The sequence below is a fragment of the Vidua macroura genome, chromosome 5 (assembly GCF_024509145.1).
Source record: "Vidua macroura isolate BioBank_ID:100142 chromosome 5, ASM2450914v1, whole genome shotgun sequence".
In the NCBI taxonomy this organism is placed as follows: domain Eukaryota; kingdom Metazoa; phylum Chordata; class Aves; order Passeriformes; family Viduidae; genus Vidua; species Vidua macroura.
Genome location: NC_071575.1, coordinates 6790728 through 6807495, shown reverse-complemented (window position 1 = coordinate 6807495; position 16768 = coordinate 6790728). Strand labels below are relative to the sequence as shown.

General features: G+C 42.4%; 1 protein-coding gene across 2 annotated transcripts in view; it reads right to left on the bottom strand.

The window, feature by feature from the left end:
• Positions 1-15087: 15087 nt before the first annotated feature.
• Positions 15088-16768, bottom strand: part of LRP6 (LDL receptor related protein 6) — a 116344-nt gene continuing 114663 nt past the window's right edge. For both annotated transcript variants that reach the window (XM_053977922.1, XM_053977923.1), the window contains one exon: positions 15088-15481. In XM_053977922.1, the coding sequence (XP_053833897.1) occupies positions 15190-15481 (292 nt within the window). In that variant the 3' untranslated portion in view covers positions 15088-15189. The remainder of the gene's footprint in view (positions 15482-16768) is intronic.

Here is a 16768-nt window from a genome sequence, read left to right as displayed (position 1 = left end):
ATTTTTAAGGGGAATCTTCTTACGCTTTTGGCTCAATACGTATCATAAAAATCAACCATAGTTTTAGTTTTAATCTGAGAAACCTTATGAAGAGACTGAGAAGCCAAAGAGAAACCAAATGTGAACATCGTGGAAAGTGAAGAATTATACTGCCATTATTCAGAATGTTTGCTCTCCTGTCCTCTTTCAGAAAAGGCTATTGAAATAAATTTTCCTTGTGAGACAAAGCAGTGGGACAAAAATAGATAAGCACAATGAAGCAAAAATAATTAAAGCACATTAAAAATGATATTGTATTGTATCTATCAGAGTTTCCCCTTTGCATCCATCTTGTCTGCTCTGGGACGGTTTCCAGTTCTGTTTGAAATAGCTACTGCCTAAATGAAAGGAGGAGTCAGATCACACCTTGCCTTACACTCACATCCACCCAGGCTGGCTGTAACACGTTTAGAAATATCTCTGTTCTTATATTGCTCCATAATGGACAAAGTCAGGTCCCTCCACCCAGAGGTTTTAGAAACCCAGAGCTCCAGCCAAGAAAGAAAGCTGGCTACAGCTTTTCTTGTCTGCCAATTTGCAAACATGGACTGACACACTATTCCCTAAATACCACCAGAGATTTAGAAGAATCAAGGTGTTTTGTTTTGATTTTCAGTTTAAAATTATGGCCAGAATGGCTATCTCAAGAGTATACTCTGAGGTGGAAAGTGGCAGAAGATCATGGAAGTAGCAGGTTGGGTGAGTGGCTGTATGTCAGAGGAGGACATTGATCCATGGGTAGTGATGCTGCCTCAATCCAATCCAATCCAATCCAATCCAATCCAATCCAATCCAATCCAATCCAACCAGATGAAAGTTATTCTTTGCCAGTATATTTCAAAAGTTATGCAGGACTATAAATACACCTGTGATTATAAGATCAACACAAATGCCAAGTGAAAAATGGACAACTTTCTTCTTTTTTGTCGTGATAGGACACAGAACAAGGCAATCATTTCTATGGGAACAGGGTAGATAAAATGGGGCAGAGTTGACATTAGTTTGGTTTTGCTCAGTCTTCTCTCTTTCTGACTGTTTCTATAAAATACAAAAATACAAAAGTTCACCTTTAAACCTGTAGTTTAGTTCTTTTTTCCTGTTCCCTTCAGGCTGCCCTTCCCTTTACTGGGCCTCAAGTACCACTTCCCTTTCCAGGGAAGGGAACTTGAGGGGAACCCTTTCCACCCCCCTGCCCTTCTTTTAGTCTTGTAACAAATACATTCTGCATCAGGATATGGAGTATGTTTGAAAAGAAAACAAAATTTGAAGTTTTTGCAGTTCAGGGCATGACAGATCATTAATAATCTTTAATATGCAAGTTTTCCATCTGCTATTCTTGTTCTGAGGTCAGCTGGTCCAAGGAAAGCAGGAAGGAAATAGGAAGCTTCAGTGAACACGAACAAAAAGCCTTCTATAAGCCTGCAATGTATATGTGAACTCCAAGCTGCTATTCCCTGGAAAATCCAAAGTTCATTTGGCGCATATTTCTGCTCCTACTCGTAAATTCCTCTGTTGGAAGGAAAGGCACCAGGATGAGCTTATCCATGCAACAGCCTCAGATCAAGGTGCAGCCTCAAGTACTTTTGTTCTCCTCCAAATCCCTCTGCATCTCCTAAAACTATTTCTCTGCCACAGATAAATGCAAGTGTTCCCCCGTTCAGCTGTTTCATATGCACGGAGCCCCTCCTAGCAATTTCATGTACAAGCTTATTTTGGAAATGGAGGATCAGTGTGGTGAAAATCCCTCTTAAAATGGAAGTGTGCTTGTGGTTAGTTATACAGGTAACAGAATCATAATTTTGGTTCACAAGCTACAAGAGCATCACCGTGCCATTTTACTGATCTTACCTAATTAATGCTTAACATGAGTTTGGGAAAAAAATGCAATGCCATATGAAAAAAAAAATAGATTAGTTTATGGGTGTTTATAACAGAAGAGTCTCAGTGTAAGCACTGCATTGGGAAGTGCCATTCCTAAATCACAACTATAAGCAGACTGACTTGTTTGAATGTTCTTCTCATAAGGAAGCACGATAGGCATTGAATTTTATTGCAAGTGTAGTGTCCTTTTCAGTGAAAGCTTATGAACATGTTTTGATGAAAGACTGAAAATATGAAATAAAAGAAGTGAACTTCTGTATTCTTAAGGGAAGTGCTGTGCTTGCAAGACTGGCTCTGGCAGGATGAGTCTAGCCACTGGAAGAGGAGAAGAAAGACTGGAAATCAGCAGGCACCCAGGTGCAATAGCCATGGAAGGTAATAAAAACCTTCTTGTCTGCACTCAGTTTCTTCTGCATTATGTTTGTCTATAATCCAGCAAAAGATTCTCTAGATATGGATTATATGGCTATATTTATCATCATTAATTTAGATACCAAACAACATCCTTTCAGGTATCAAATATTTTGTGGTATCAGAAAGGGAAGGAACTGCTCTGGGATTCTAGAGCTCTAATCCAACCAAGTGAATGGTGGGGGTGATCCAGCAGGTGACAGGCTGCCCTAAAACTGTCAGCAGGCACATCTGGTATTCCCTTTTTGCTGCCAGATCTTTTGCTGCACAGTGATGGTTAATTCAGTCTAGTGCAGGTCATAAACAGTGACCTACTACTTCTGCTGGTGCTGAAAGCCAAGCACTGCATCACTTCTCTTCCAGAAGCCTGTGGCAACCTCTCAGTTTGGAACATGGGGACTATTTCTGGACAGGCACAAACCAGCAGACAGCTCCTCTTCTGAAGGACCTGTATCAGCCTAGGCCTTTTCCTACAGCATGTGGTGTCTCTATTTCACATCAGTAACATCTGTTGCCACTAGGGATGTTTTCCCTGGCACCCTAGATCAACTCTGCCTTTGCTAATTAGGTTGTGCCCCATTCAGTTAAAGTTAAGTGAGGGGACATAATCCTTAATCTTGTGAGTTACTGCTTTCCATCCTAAGGCAACTATATCACAATGCATCCACTGTGTCATGTAGAGGGGTCCTGCTGGGTGGGTTTCTGAGCAAAAGCAGCTTCCCACACCATCCACACAGTTTAAAACAGTCCAGTTCTCTTGCACAGACAGCACCTGTCTGGTCAGGTTTTATGGGAAGGACTGGCCATGCTGTTTAATGAGCCCTGGTGACCTGTGGTGGTTCTGCTTTTCTCCATGAGAACTATAAGTGAGTCAGGGTCATCCAAGAGGAAAGGATCCAGCTGGAAAAGCTGGGAGAGAAAACCTGGCATTTTCTTCCCCTGGAATGGGAAAAGCCTCCACTACCATGTAGCCCAATCTGCTCCTCTGTACACGAGAACAGAGCTGAAGGGAAAGACCTGCACCTGGGATGGGTTGTTTTGCATGGTCAGGGTGAGAAGGAAGTGCTCTTCCACCATCCTGGAGCAGACACCAGATTTAGCAAATATACCCAGGAGCTGCTGAAGGAGAGCACAAAGAGGTCTCCTTTCAGCCCCAGCCTTACTCATGTGCCCTGTCTCAGGTATGGCTCTGACTCTTGATGCCAATGAATTATTCTTTGAGGAACCAAGGGATACTTCTGTATCAACTGCCCTTGTCCCTGTGGGGGACTTCAACTTGCCAGAAATAAACTGGGAGCATTACACAGCTGGCACAAACAGGTCCAGAAGATTCCTAAAAACCTGGATGGCAACTTTATGGAACAGGAAGTTGTCTTGGAAAGATGTCCTTGATCTGCTGCTTGTCAACAGAGAGAGTCTCGTGAGCAAAGTGGAGATTGGGGCTGTCTTGGACACAGTGATCAAGGAGCCATCAAGTTTAAAATCTCTGTTGATGAGAGGAAAAGTGACAGCAAAACCTCAATCCTGGACATGAGGAGAGCAGACTTCAGGCTGTGCAGGGAACCAGCGAGTAAAATCCCCTGGGAAGGCGTTTGTGCAGGTGCTGGGGTCCATCAGTGCTGGTCACTTGTTAAACATCACCTCCTGTGCAATTCCAAAATGTCAGAAGTCAGGCTGGCAAGACAACAGGCCAGATTGGCTAAGCAGGGATCTTCCTTTGGATATAAGGCAAAAATAAGAAGCTGTGTGCCCAGTGGAAGCAGGGTCAGGTGATGTGAAAGGAACAGAGATGTTGCTGGTCATATTAGGGAGAAAATTCAAGCAGCCAAAGCTCAATTTCCTTTTATGACAAGGTAACACACTTGGTTTCACCAAGGGAATGTGGTGTTTTTGGACTTCAAAGCTTTCGATACTGACTCTCCCAGGATCCTTCTGGACAATCTGTCCAGCTTCCAGCTGGATAAACACGTCATGGGATGGGTAAGGAACTGGCTCATGGGTTGTGCACAAGGGGTGACTATGACTGGGGTGACATCAGGCTGGCATCAGTCACTGGCAGGGTTCTGCAGGGCTCCATCCTCAGCCCTGTGCTCTTCTCATTAATGACTTGGATGCAGGACTGGAGGGAGACCAAATAAGTTTGCAGATGATACAAAATTGGGAGGAGCTGTTGGCTCCCTCTAGGACAGAGAGACCCCACAGAGAGACCTGGACAAAACAGAGAGATGGGCAATCACCAACCATGTGAAGTTTAACAAGGGCAACTGCCAGTCATATTTCAGAGTGACTGGCCATGCTTTCATTTTACATTAATCTTTCACAAAATATCTTTGTGTTCTGTTGTAGGATCCTCTGGTGTCTATTTGGGGTGTTCCTGCAAAAGGTAGAGAGATTTACTGTGAAAAACGCCAATCACTTGGTTTTTAAAATTTTAAAAAGTTTAATAATAATAAAATGGTTATAAAAATAGAAATAAAATGGTTATAAAAATTACAGTAATAAAAATTTAGAGTTAGAGTTACAAGACAATAAAAAACAAAGACTTACGGACATCCGGAGGCTCTTGGGCACTTAAGCCACGACAAGCATACCTTGTGAACAAAGGAATCACCCTTAAAACAATACACTGTTGCCTATTCATCTATACTTCATGGTTATGCATACATTATATTTAAAACAAGAAACTCTCTCTGTTATATGTCAACTGTTTCCTTTAATCCCCATGGCATCTCCAAGTCTGAGCAAGGCCTGAAGAAATTAGCTTCTTCTGATAAGAAAACCATAAAGATGAAAGATGCATCTGAAAGATGCTTTCTTTTGCCTCCCTATCCACGAAGCCAGCCAGAAAATTTTTACATTTGAATAGAAAAGCCCTAAAAGCAGGCACAAAACCTAGCTCACATGATCCATGTGCCTCAAAGCTTCAAAATCCCCCACTCTGGAGAACAGCTTGCAAAGAACCAGAGTTCTGGGAAACTCCACAAGAAGAAAAAAGAAGCCTTTCAAATTTCCTAGAACTCCAAGGATAGAGTATTAAAAAAAAAAAGACACAGGCATGGCAGGGTAGTGCCAGCTATAAGTTTATAATTACAGACTGTTTGTTAAATAGAGATCTCCAGTAGACAAAGGAAGCCACACAGACCTTTCACCAGCTAAAGAGTGCCCTCATGCCAGCTCCAACTTTAAGACTTCCAGATCCTCTCTATTCTCCCGTGTGGCTCAAAGACTTAAATTCATACCGGAGGGCAGCTGCTTACTTTTCCAAGCAAATAGATGCAATACCAAAAGATAGCCAGGTTACCTCAGAGCTGTGGCAGCAGTCGTACTGAAAGGCAGCAGGCAGGTGGGAGGTGAATTGCAGTGAGGCACAGAGGGGAACAGCTCCATTCCCCTGTGCTCAGGCACTTGTCTGAAAGTGGATTTACTGCCTGGGACTTGTCTGCTGCACGGACTCACAATCTGGAACAGGTTCAGGGTTAAAAGTTCACAGCTGGGGTGTTGCAGTGTGAGTTTCTAAATGGCTCCATGAGCGTGCACTGCTCCAAATGCATACTTTGAGTCTGTATATATGTTCTTTTCTTTCCCTTTTGCCAATTCTAAGGCCTGAGTTAGAGCAACTATCCCAGCCTTTTGTGCAGAGGTATTCATTGGCAGGGGCCCAGATTCTATTACCTCCCTGCAGGTAGTAATTGCATACCCGGCGTGTCGTTTTCCACTGATGATATAACTGCTTCCATCAGTAAACCAGAGTTCTGCATCCTCGAGAGGGGTGTCCTTCAAGTCAGGGCAGCTGGACTAGGTGGCCTTGATGGTCTCCAGGCAGTCATGTTCCACTGGCTCCCCTTGGTTTTCACTGAGGAAGGAGGCTGGATTGACAATGTTAGTCACCACTACCTCCACACCATCTTGCTCTACTATAATAGCTTGGTATCTCAGGAACCGTGGGGAAAGCCAATGCTGCCTTTCACCTCCAGCACTGCAGACACCGTGTGAGACACCAGCACAGTCATTTTCTGGCCCAGGGTGAATTTGTGTGCCTCTTGGATGTTCAGTACGACTGCTGCAACAGCTCTGAGGCACCCAGGCCACCCTCTAGCTGCTGTATCCAATTGCTTAGAGAAGTAAGGCACTGCTCTCTGGTACAGGCCGAGGTCCTGTGCTAATAGTCCCAAGGCGATTCCTTGCTTCTCATGGGAGAACAAGAGGAAAGGCTTACTCACATCTGGCAATCCCAGGGCTGGAGCTGACATGAGGGCTTTTTTCAGCTGGTTGAAAGCCTGCCTAGCTTCCTTTGTCCATTGGATGTCCCTGCTTTCAGTTGCAGTTAGTTCATAGAAGGGCTTAACAAACAGTCCATAGTTATAGATCCATAACTGCACCACTCTGTCATCCCCAGGAAAGTTCGTAGTTCCTTTACAGTCTGAGGTTTTGGGGTCTGGCATATTGCCTCCTTCCAGCTTTGGCCCAGGGTACGTTGTCCAGCACTGACTTTGTAACCCAGATAAGTTACTTTCTGTTTTACTTCTTGGGCCTTTTTCTTTGATACCCGCTACCCTTGGAGCCCCAAAAAGTTCAAGAGGCTTATCGTCCAGGCCATGCATGCTTCCCTTGTCCGTGTGGCTATCAGGATGTCATCTACATACTGTAGCAACTTCCCTTCCTCTGGAGGGGCTTCCCAGGTCTCTAATTCCTCTGCAAGTTGTTCTCCAAACAAAGTGGGTGAGTTTTTGAATCCTTGTGGGAGTCTGGTCCATGTAAGTTGGACTCCCACTCTTCACCCGCTTTTAGGACTTTCCCATTCAAATGCAAAAATTTTCTGGCTGGCTTCGTGGATAGGAAGGCAAAAGAAGGCGTCTTTTAAATCTAAAATGGTAAACCAAGTTAGCTCGGGTGTTAAGCAAATTAATAACGTGTAGGGATTGGCCACCACAGGATACAGATTACCTTGTTCACAGTTACCTTGTTCACGGCTCGCAGATCCTGTACTAACCGGTATGACCCATCAGGTTTGCAAACTGGTAGGATAGGGGTATTAAAATCAGGTTGACATTCTTTTCATAATCCTAGATGCAAAAAGTTCTCAAATACTGGGCTAATTCCTTCCTTATCCCCCCTCCTCAAGGAATACTGTTTAACCCTGACAGGTTGCTTTCCCTCTTTTAGCCTGATCTGTATAGGGGGAGCGTTTTTTGCTCTCCCGGGTACATCAGAGGCCCATACCCCAGGGAATACCTGATTCATTATCTCTTCATCAATTTCAGTTTCCCTTGTGACTTCACTAGTGGTTAATACCAAACTCAGTATTTCTACATACTTTTGATGATTTACCTCCAGAGTAATTTCCCCATTTTTAAATGTAATAGTTGCCTGTAATTGTTCCAGCAAATCTCTGCCCAAAAGTGGCTCAGGGGAGTTGGGCATATACAGAAATTTGTGGATCCCCCACTGCTTTCCCAGTTTGTATTTTAGTGGCCTAAAGAAAAATGCCTTTTCAGTTTGGCCAGTTGCTCTTGTAACTATAGCATAATCACCTCCTATGGGCATCAAAGCTGTATTTAGAACTGAGTAGGTTGCCTCAGTATCAACCAGAATTTTACTTCTTTCTCCATTTCCCCCAGCTTCAGATTTACAACCAGAGGGCCTGCTGGGGTATTCTCCTCTGGTCCCCCCTAATCCTGCTGCACATGGGCTACCACCCTTCTCCTCTGATTCAGAGGGGGCTTTGATGCTACAGTCCCTTTGCCAATCAGGGTTATTTCAGAGGGAGAAGAAAATATCACAATAAGAAACTTCCTCCCATTTCTCTTCCCTCCATAGATATTTGATTGCATTTCTTTTTGTGACAAAAAAAATTAATAATTATCCAAATATTCAAATCAAAATATTAATAAACAATTATAGTTAATCAAATAACCAAACTAAAATATAATAGCAGAATTAATAATCAATAATACTTTAATTACCTTTAATATTAAAATATTAATGTATTCATTAATAGATCATAATTAACCATTAACTCCTATTAATTTGTTGTTTGCCCAGTCCCATACAAATTTATGAACTCCTAAGGGTTCAATCCAAAACACTGGGGAGGAAAGAAAAGAAAGAAAAAAAAAATTATTTAGTTCTTCTTTTTAATACTAAGGCTGTGCCACTTCTTTATTCTTTCCCAATCTTCTTTAAACACGTCCCAGGTTTCAGAGACTAGGTGGCTTTTCCCACAGATTAAATTCACTATTTCACACCTTGCTTGTTCAGCCCCTGGGTTATAGTATCTCAGCAATTCAGGGGTGCACGCACGACACGTGGATCTCCGTCTGTATGAAATACAAAACCACCTCCTCTGGCACTTCAAGCATCGGAGGAGAACCCAAGCTGTGTGCCAGTCTGGCTTCCAGCAAAAGGTTGTCAATCCACACTCGAAACAGGGGATCACCCCCTTCCAGACCCCACCTCCAGGGGTTCCTAAGCGCCCGTTCAGCTGGCGGTTGTTCCCAGTCAAAGGCTGGACAGCAACCTGCTGAACTTTGGTACATCCCTCCCAAGAACACTCCGTCTCTCCCTCCGTCCTCTCCTTCTATGACTACCTGATGGATGAAGAGACTGACTTGGTTCAAGCTGAAACCACTTGTGTAGAGCTTGTCTCAGAGGCTGGTCTCTGAGGCTGAAGATTGTGGTCTTCCTCATGATTGAGCTTTTGAACTTTTCTCCTTTGCGCGTGCACTTTTGGTCCTTTGGTGCATATCTGAGTACGTCTGTCAGTCTTGATAAGCTTGGAGACAGAGGAGCCCCTTTATCTGGGTTCTTGCAAGAAGCTTCAGAAATTTTCATTTTCCTATGCCCTTTGTGCCCTGGCAGAGGTTTCTTAAGTAAAAGGTTAAAATTCAACACATAATTTTACAAGCTAAAATTTAAATGCTTAATTCATTTTGTTAACTCAAGTGAACTCCAAAAATCTCTATTTCAGTATTATCCTGTAAACCAATCTCAGGGATCAATGACTGAGACTTTAAGCTTTAAAATATTGTCAGTTGCACTGCAAATCCCATGTGTCTGTAGAGCCCTCTACAGCATTAGAAAACTCAGCCCATTCTGACTTTTATGAAGAGCAAAGACACACATTGTACCTTCAATTACCTGTCCTCCAGATGCCGAAATAAAATGAAACATATTTCTCCTTTTCCACTCTTAGTTTTATTATAAAAATCAACATTTCATTTGTTACAACTCAGTTTATAGTAATAATTGGAAAGGATTTTTGTACAAGGTTTATATACACCGTACAAGTAAAGCACTTTATTTTACAAAAAAAAAAATGTTAGTGAATGAGTGAATAGGGCTGGCCAAATGTTGGCCATTATAATATAAATACATCCTTGCAAAGCACCATCGTACTGAAGTTGATGAACAAGAGACACCAGCTGGCTTTAAGACAATGACAAACAGTGATTAAAGCTTACAACAAAAGAACAAACAAAACAAACCAAAAACAAAGAGTTAAAATCTGAAAGCAGCACCAGATCCTTCACTTGCAAACAAGGCTAGTTCAGATTAAGCCTAGTGGTATCCTCTTTACAAAAAAACCACTTCCCTTTTCCACTGACTCTCCCCTGCATGGCTTAAGGCTGCAGCCATTTTCATCAGGACTTCAAAGCTGCTCCTGGTTCATTTAAAGAGGGGAACACTGGCTCTCCAACAGTTTGTAACAATCACCCTCCTGCCCTCTGCTAGGACAATCCTGAATAAAACACCAACACTTTACTTATCCTGTCCTGCACAGTTCTGGTGTGAATCACCAGTTCCTATAAATGCTACAAATCCCTTCCCTTTTTAAAGATGGAAAAGAAAGAAAAATTTGGATCACTACTGTATTTTGACTTCTTTTAGAAAAGAAATCAGCTGTTTTGTAACCCTTTTCAAGCTATTCATTCATTCCTAACTTATTAGCAAGGTTTATCTGTCATCTGCCATTAAGTTAAAGGTTGATTTTCAAGCTATACCAACACCAAAATGCAATTTAAAAAATCTCATTGCTAAGAAAGCAATTTCTGAATAGCAATGCTTAAATTCTTTTTGCACTCAATAAGCCAGTTATTTTTCTGTTGCAGCACTAATAAGTAAACTGCACAGTACAGGTTCAGAAGCAGATTCTGTCACTAACAATACAGTGTGACAAACATGCTCAAGGCAAAAAGGTCAGGAAAAGAAAGTGATTGATTTCTTCTTAAGAGGCATTTTGAAGAAGTCATCTGATCCAACAGAATGTGTGACCAGGGAGTTCTGTAGCTCAAGCAGTTCCCCTCAGAATGGTGCTAATTAATTAATCTGACATTTGCCAAGCAATCAGGAATGGAAATTATATTCAAGACAGTGGCCTTTTCTTCATCTCAGCACAGGTTTAACTACTTTAAAGCTTAAACTGTGTTTAGGACTTACCAATGAAGGCATCTCTAGAGAATGAGCTGTAATGAATAGAGAAGCAATGCAGAGCTGCAGACCACAACACCATCAAGGCCCATTAGTGTAATAAATAGGAATGACAGGGATTTTCCACATGCACCTTCACTTGCAGCTGAATGCAGCACCTGCCATATCAAGCAGTTTGGGTGCAGTTTTCTTCATAATTATGCTAGGGCTACAGCAGACTGCTTTTCATGTCCCTACAAAACACAGAGGAGCTTTACTCATCTGCAAAATGGACTGCAAAAGTAGGGGAACAATATAAGAAATGTGCTTCCTCTCCTGCCTGGCTTGACAGAGCATTAAGGATTTGAGTGTTCTGCTTCTGTCATACAACCTGCCCAAAAGGAGCCCAGAGTAGGTGAGACACAGCAGGACAACACTCAGCATTATCACTCTGGGAGTCAGGGAGGCTGAATCTATGCACAAGAGAAAATTATCAGCTTTGGGTAAATGCCCATTATCAAAGATTTGGGTACCTGCACACGCACCTGTACTTGCATGTGGGGAGGGAAATGCTGCGGTAGAAATCCGGAATTTACAGTGCAGAAAGTTTCAACTCACAGCAAAGTGAATCCTTTGATATCAAATGGCTCACTTATATATTTTGCATTACTGTAAATATTTCATTTAATGTATGTGCACAGGTTGCATGAATTTATATTCATGGAAACCAGTCTTTATTTCAAATGCAGATGCCATGTGTGTGTTCTGTTTATCACATCCAAGTTATTTCCTAACAAATATTTTGGTATCCAAAAGCAGTGGGGAAATGAAGAGTGCCCCTTAGAAAGCCATGAGCAGCATGCAGCATGACATGCCAGGTATAACTTTAAAAGGTAGACTTAGGTCTCATTAATGCTGCCATTTAAACATGCAAAGTTAGTTTTCAACAACTTATGCTGTAATGTCTTGTTTTGTTTTTTAGCTACAACAGACTGGGCATGCCAGCTATTCCCATCACCAGACAGCCAGCTAGGAACTGCCCAGTATCTACAGAGAGGAAAAAATACACAAGGGTTCCTTGTGTTAATGCCCTACTTTACCTGATGCTGTAGGATAAGGACCTTTATGCTTAACTGGAAGGACAAGGAACAATTTCCACTGCCATCAGTGAGATCCCTTCCATGCTAATGGTACAAACCCACTTCAGCAATTTCCTGAATGGGCATGTCTGTGTTATCTACGGTCCCAATACCTCAGTCAACTGGAGAAGCAGGAGAAAAGATGATCCTCACTGAGGGAAAGAGAGAATATGAATCACACCTGGCTCAGTGCCAAAGGAGAACAGAGAGAAAATGTTCAGTCTCAACATTTATCCATTGGGAATGTGTCAGGTGTGGGTACTGGTTGCATCAGTGCTTTTTTAATCTGGAGATCTGCCCAAGAGGAGCTTCACAGATCAGTACCTCTTTCAAAAATTTACTCCAGTTTACTGAGAAAATACATGCATTTACAAAATCATATCACAGCTTCCTGCTCAGACGAGGAACAGCCTGTTCTCCATGCTGGGCATTTTTAGTGGAAAACCCCAGCCTGTCCACTTCCCCTCTCATGAACCTCCCAGAAGCACCCAAAATACTTGATGCACAAATTGAAACATCAAATCCTACATGGAATTCTATGGCAACTCTACTGACTTCAGTTGGGTTATGTGGATGTAAACCAGCACAGGAGGCAGCACGATCCATATGCAGAGAATGTTTTTCTTCTAAACAAATCCTTGCTTATAATTAACACACAAATTTACCTACAGGAAGCTCCCTCCAAGGGGATGCCTCAGTGAGGCAGTCCAGCTGCACCAGAAAGAGGATACCACTCCTTAAGCTCAACCATCCTGGAGTTTTTCAAACAGAAATTGGCACACGGAGAAAAGCATTTTGCAAGAAGAGACCATTGCAGTACAAGCACTTGGACTGAGATACAACAATACAATATTCTTCTGAGTTCATTAGTGCAAGTTTCCACATGTGAACCCCACACGGAATGCTGCACATGAAAAAATGTAAACAACAGAGAAATTCTAATTCTCATCGGTGTGCCAGCCTCACCCCCCACCCCAACACACCCGCCCTCCCCCCCCTTCATATATATGGTTTTCAGTTCCCTTAGAGTTCACAACACCCTCCCCAACATCCATCCTGCTGGACAACACAAGGAAGCTTCTCCACCAGCAAGGAAGAGCTGGAAGAGTCAGAAGAACAACCACCATAATTCCTAGAAACTAGAATGAAGCTGGGCAAAAAACTCCTTAGTACACCATCTTCAGAGACCAACAGCAATAGCCTGGAGATCAACAAGGCTTTTTAAAGATTCCTCAGGTATACTGGACTAGTAGGAAAAACCCTTTATTAGAGATGGAACCCCAATGACACAGTTTTCCTTGGAGCTGAAACCAAATGAGCATCCAGTACTCCAGATGAGTGGCAGCTAGCAAAAATAACTTGTCATTAATTTTGTCAACAGCATCAATTGTAAGCCCAAGCCATATTTTCAGATAACTTATGGCTGGGAAGGAAGCAACAGAGAACAATAAAACCCAAAGGCGCCTCTGGAAAGTTGCTATCCCCATTCCATACCCAAAGGTGAGGAGGCAGGAGCTCCCAGGACCTTTGTTTTGAGAAAGAAGACTCAGAGGGCCAGTCTGTGAAAGCACTGAGCACCTTCAGTGGATGTGATGTCAAAAGAAGGTGCAAATGCACAATGCCATCTAAGACCAGGTATGCTGTGTGCTCTGCTGCAACAAAACAAATTCAAAGCACTGCACTGGAGTCCAAGAGGAGCTAACAATACCCTAGGTTGCCCCTTAAACCACACAAATAATGTTTTCACTTGATTAAATAATCTCCCTGTCAAAATCACCATGGTGAGGCTGATGGGAGAAGGGGTTAAATATGACAATATACAAAAATAGAGATGTGAATATAAAATGGTTTGGTTAAGAATATCTTAAAATTTGACATTCACAGTGGTTAATACTTAAGTATTAAACTCACACCACACAAAAGAGGAGGTATGTCAAAATCATACTGAGAAAAACTGGCTTTACCTAACACAAAGCAAATACGAGCAGTTAATATAGCAGGGGAACCCCTTCCAATGATCAAAACATCTATCTTTCTTATGGACAGTTGTTCCACTGAAAGTTAAATGCTTCCTTACTAGGAAAAAATAATATATATATTTATATATATGATTTGTATACTGTGATATTAATATACACTGAAAGTACTGCAAGGATATATTATTCATTTACAGTAAAACTAACAATCCATGGTTAAATTTATAGATTATAAATATGCTGTCTATATTATATGTGGTATAAAAATATTTGACATTTTGTGGGCACTAGGTCAAAATAAGATTTTCTTTTTTAAGGGACTAAAAATCATTCAGGTATATGCATATTACCCTTGTCAATGATGTGAGAATCGTACTGACCTGGTACAAAACAGAGACCTACCATGCTGGCAAAATGAGGAGGGTAATGTATAGCGTGATAGCCACTATATGACAAGGCTAATTAGGAGAAACACCGGCATTTACAGCAGCCCAGTTCTAGCAGTACTTTAAACTGGAATATCATGAATTTAAGTGACACGGGCAGGAAGAAAGGATGAAGAAAGAAAACCTAACTGGGATTAAAAACCAAATTTTAAGATACACCCAACAAAAATAACTGAAATTCCAGAAGCGGGGAGAAAGCTTTAAACGCTCTCATTTGTTAAATGCATTAAGGAAAAACAGAGGTGTATTCATTTTAAAAAGTGTGCAATTGATTTTCTGGATTCACTGCTACGACTGCTGTATTCCTGTAGAAAACAAAGCCCTTTGTGTAAGGTTAATATCTGTCCTGACTGCATTTTCAAGTTTAACTTTAGTTGCTGGCCTTCTGCAGTTAACATAGAGGTTATTTGGCTACTTCCGAGTATCTATGGTATGCTGCTCTGAGACGGACTTCTTTATTATTAACTACTTTAAACATTTTTGGTATTGACAAAACTCACGTATCACCTCACTGGACAAGAAACATATCCCAGCCCTTCCATTTCCCTATGTGCTCAGTCACTTCACTGGATTAAGGCATGTTTTTGTGTTCCATTTGCAAAAATAAAAACTTTTTGTACAAACATCTGGGATCTTTTATACAAAAATTCTTTCTTCTTATGGCACAAGCAGCAGCTGCTGTTTAAGAAAATATATAAATATCCTTTTTTTTTTTCCTTTTTGTTGTTTTTTTTTTGGTTTTTTTTTTTTTTTTTTTTTAGAATTCTTCTGTACAAATATCTTCAGTGCTCCTCCTCCGCCCACACATTTCACTGTACACTGTCCTCTCCTCCCCCCCCCCGTCCCCAGCGGAACGTTTTGTATTTACAGCGCAGGGCGGGGGGCGGCCCCTCACGAGGAGTCGGTGCAGGGCGACGGCGGCGGCGGGTACAGGTGGTGCGAGTAGCTGCGCTCCGTGTAGGGGGACGGCGGGCAGCTCTCGCAGTTCTCCTCGGCAGACAGGTACTGGCTGCGCGGCGTGGGCGGCGGCGGCACCGGCTCCGAGTCGTAGTTGAGGTCGCTGGTGTAGCCCTTGGCGGCGGCCGCGGGGAGCCGGCGGCTCGGGGCGTAGTCGCTGTCGCACACGTCCGTGCTGCAGGGCGTCGTGGGCGGCGCGAAGTGCCGGTAGCTGTAGGGCCGGTAGCTGTAGCGGGGAGATGGAGGGGGGGGGGGGGAATGGGTCACTTTTCCTTTCTCAAAGGGGATAAGCCCAAGGTGGAAACAGAAAGCGGGGCAACCTCTGCAGTAATGCACAGCATCTCCTCTCCAAACTTTCCCTGCAGAAGGGCTACAACCCTTAAAGCTGTAGGGGTTTTTCCCCCCGCTCTGCAATAGAAGCAGGTCAAGAATTATGTATGACTGGTTATAGGCTTTGCAGACAATTTTTTTCTGTTACCAGAATCCCCTCCATCAGGTACCCATTTTGTTTTAACTAGTTGTTCTTCATATCAGAGCTACATGTAGAAAGAATTGTTATACTCTACACAACGTGGGTGGTATAAATGCAATATAAAAATGCAGATAATACACTTGGGGGACAGAGGAAATGTTTAATTTATCTAAGCTTTGCTTTATCATGACACTCTTATTGCCAGATCTGTTATCAAGGTCATTTATTCTGCAAAGCCCTTTCTCTATATTTTTGTAGTAACCCATTAAATCTTTCTTCTAAGAGGAGATCTTTCCATTGTATAACACATTATTTTGGGCTTTACTTGTAGAAAATAAATTTTGTGCTCGAAACTGCTGGAATTGGACGGTAGGCCACGTTTGGTGTAAGTATTCTATTATTCAGGTTAATTTAATCCATAATTGTCAGGATCTGTGATATTTAGATGCTCCCGAGATTGTAGAAAGTGTCTGTCTTTCAGCCTCGCTGCCAAAGAAGGAGTTGTAATTCGTCTGTGCTGGTTTTCAAAGTTGTTTATTCTTTCTCATTTAAAATAGTTTCTCTCTGACCTGCAGCAGGTCTGTCCTGCAGGGCAGCGTGCAGGGCTCTGCCCCTCAGTGGGATGTTACAAACATTCTATACTAGAAACTACGTGTGCTATATTTACAATAATGTGCCAATATCTATCACCCATGTTGAACAGTGTGTCCCCAGCCTAAACCGACAGAAAAATGCCAACACCACAGTGAAACATGGAGGGCATGAAGAAGAAGAAAAAGGACAAGGCATGCCCAGTTTCCTCCATCTTGCCTCCTTTGAATGCCTTATCTAGAATCCTAAAATTCTACTTTTGCACCCTTGCCACACTAATTACTACTTGAATCAAACACTCAGAGCTTGTAATTCATCCTGTAAGATTGAAAACTCTTTTCCGTGGACAGAGATCAGAGCCGGTGTCTCTCAGGGCTCTGTACAGGGGCGTTTCTGACCCCTTGCCAGGGTCCCAGACCTTCCAGGGTGGCCACAGGGATGCCCTGGATT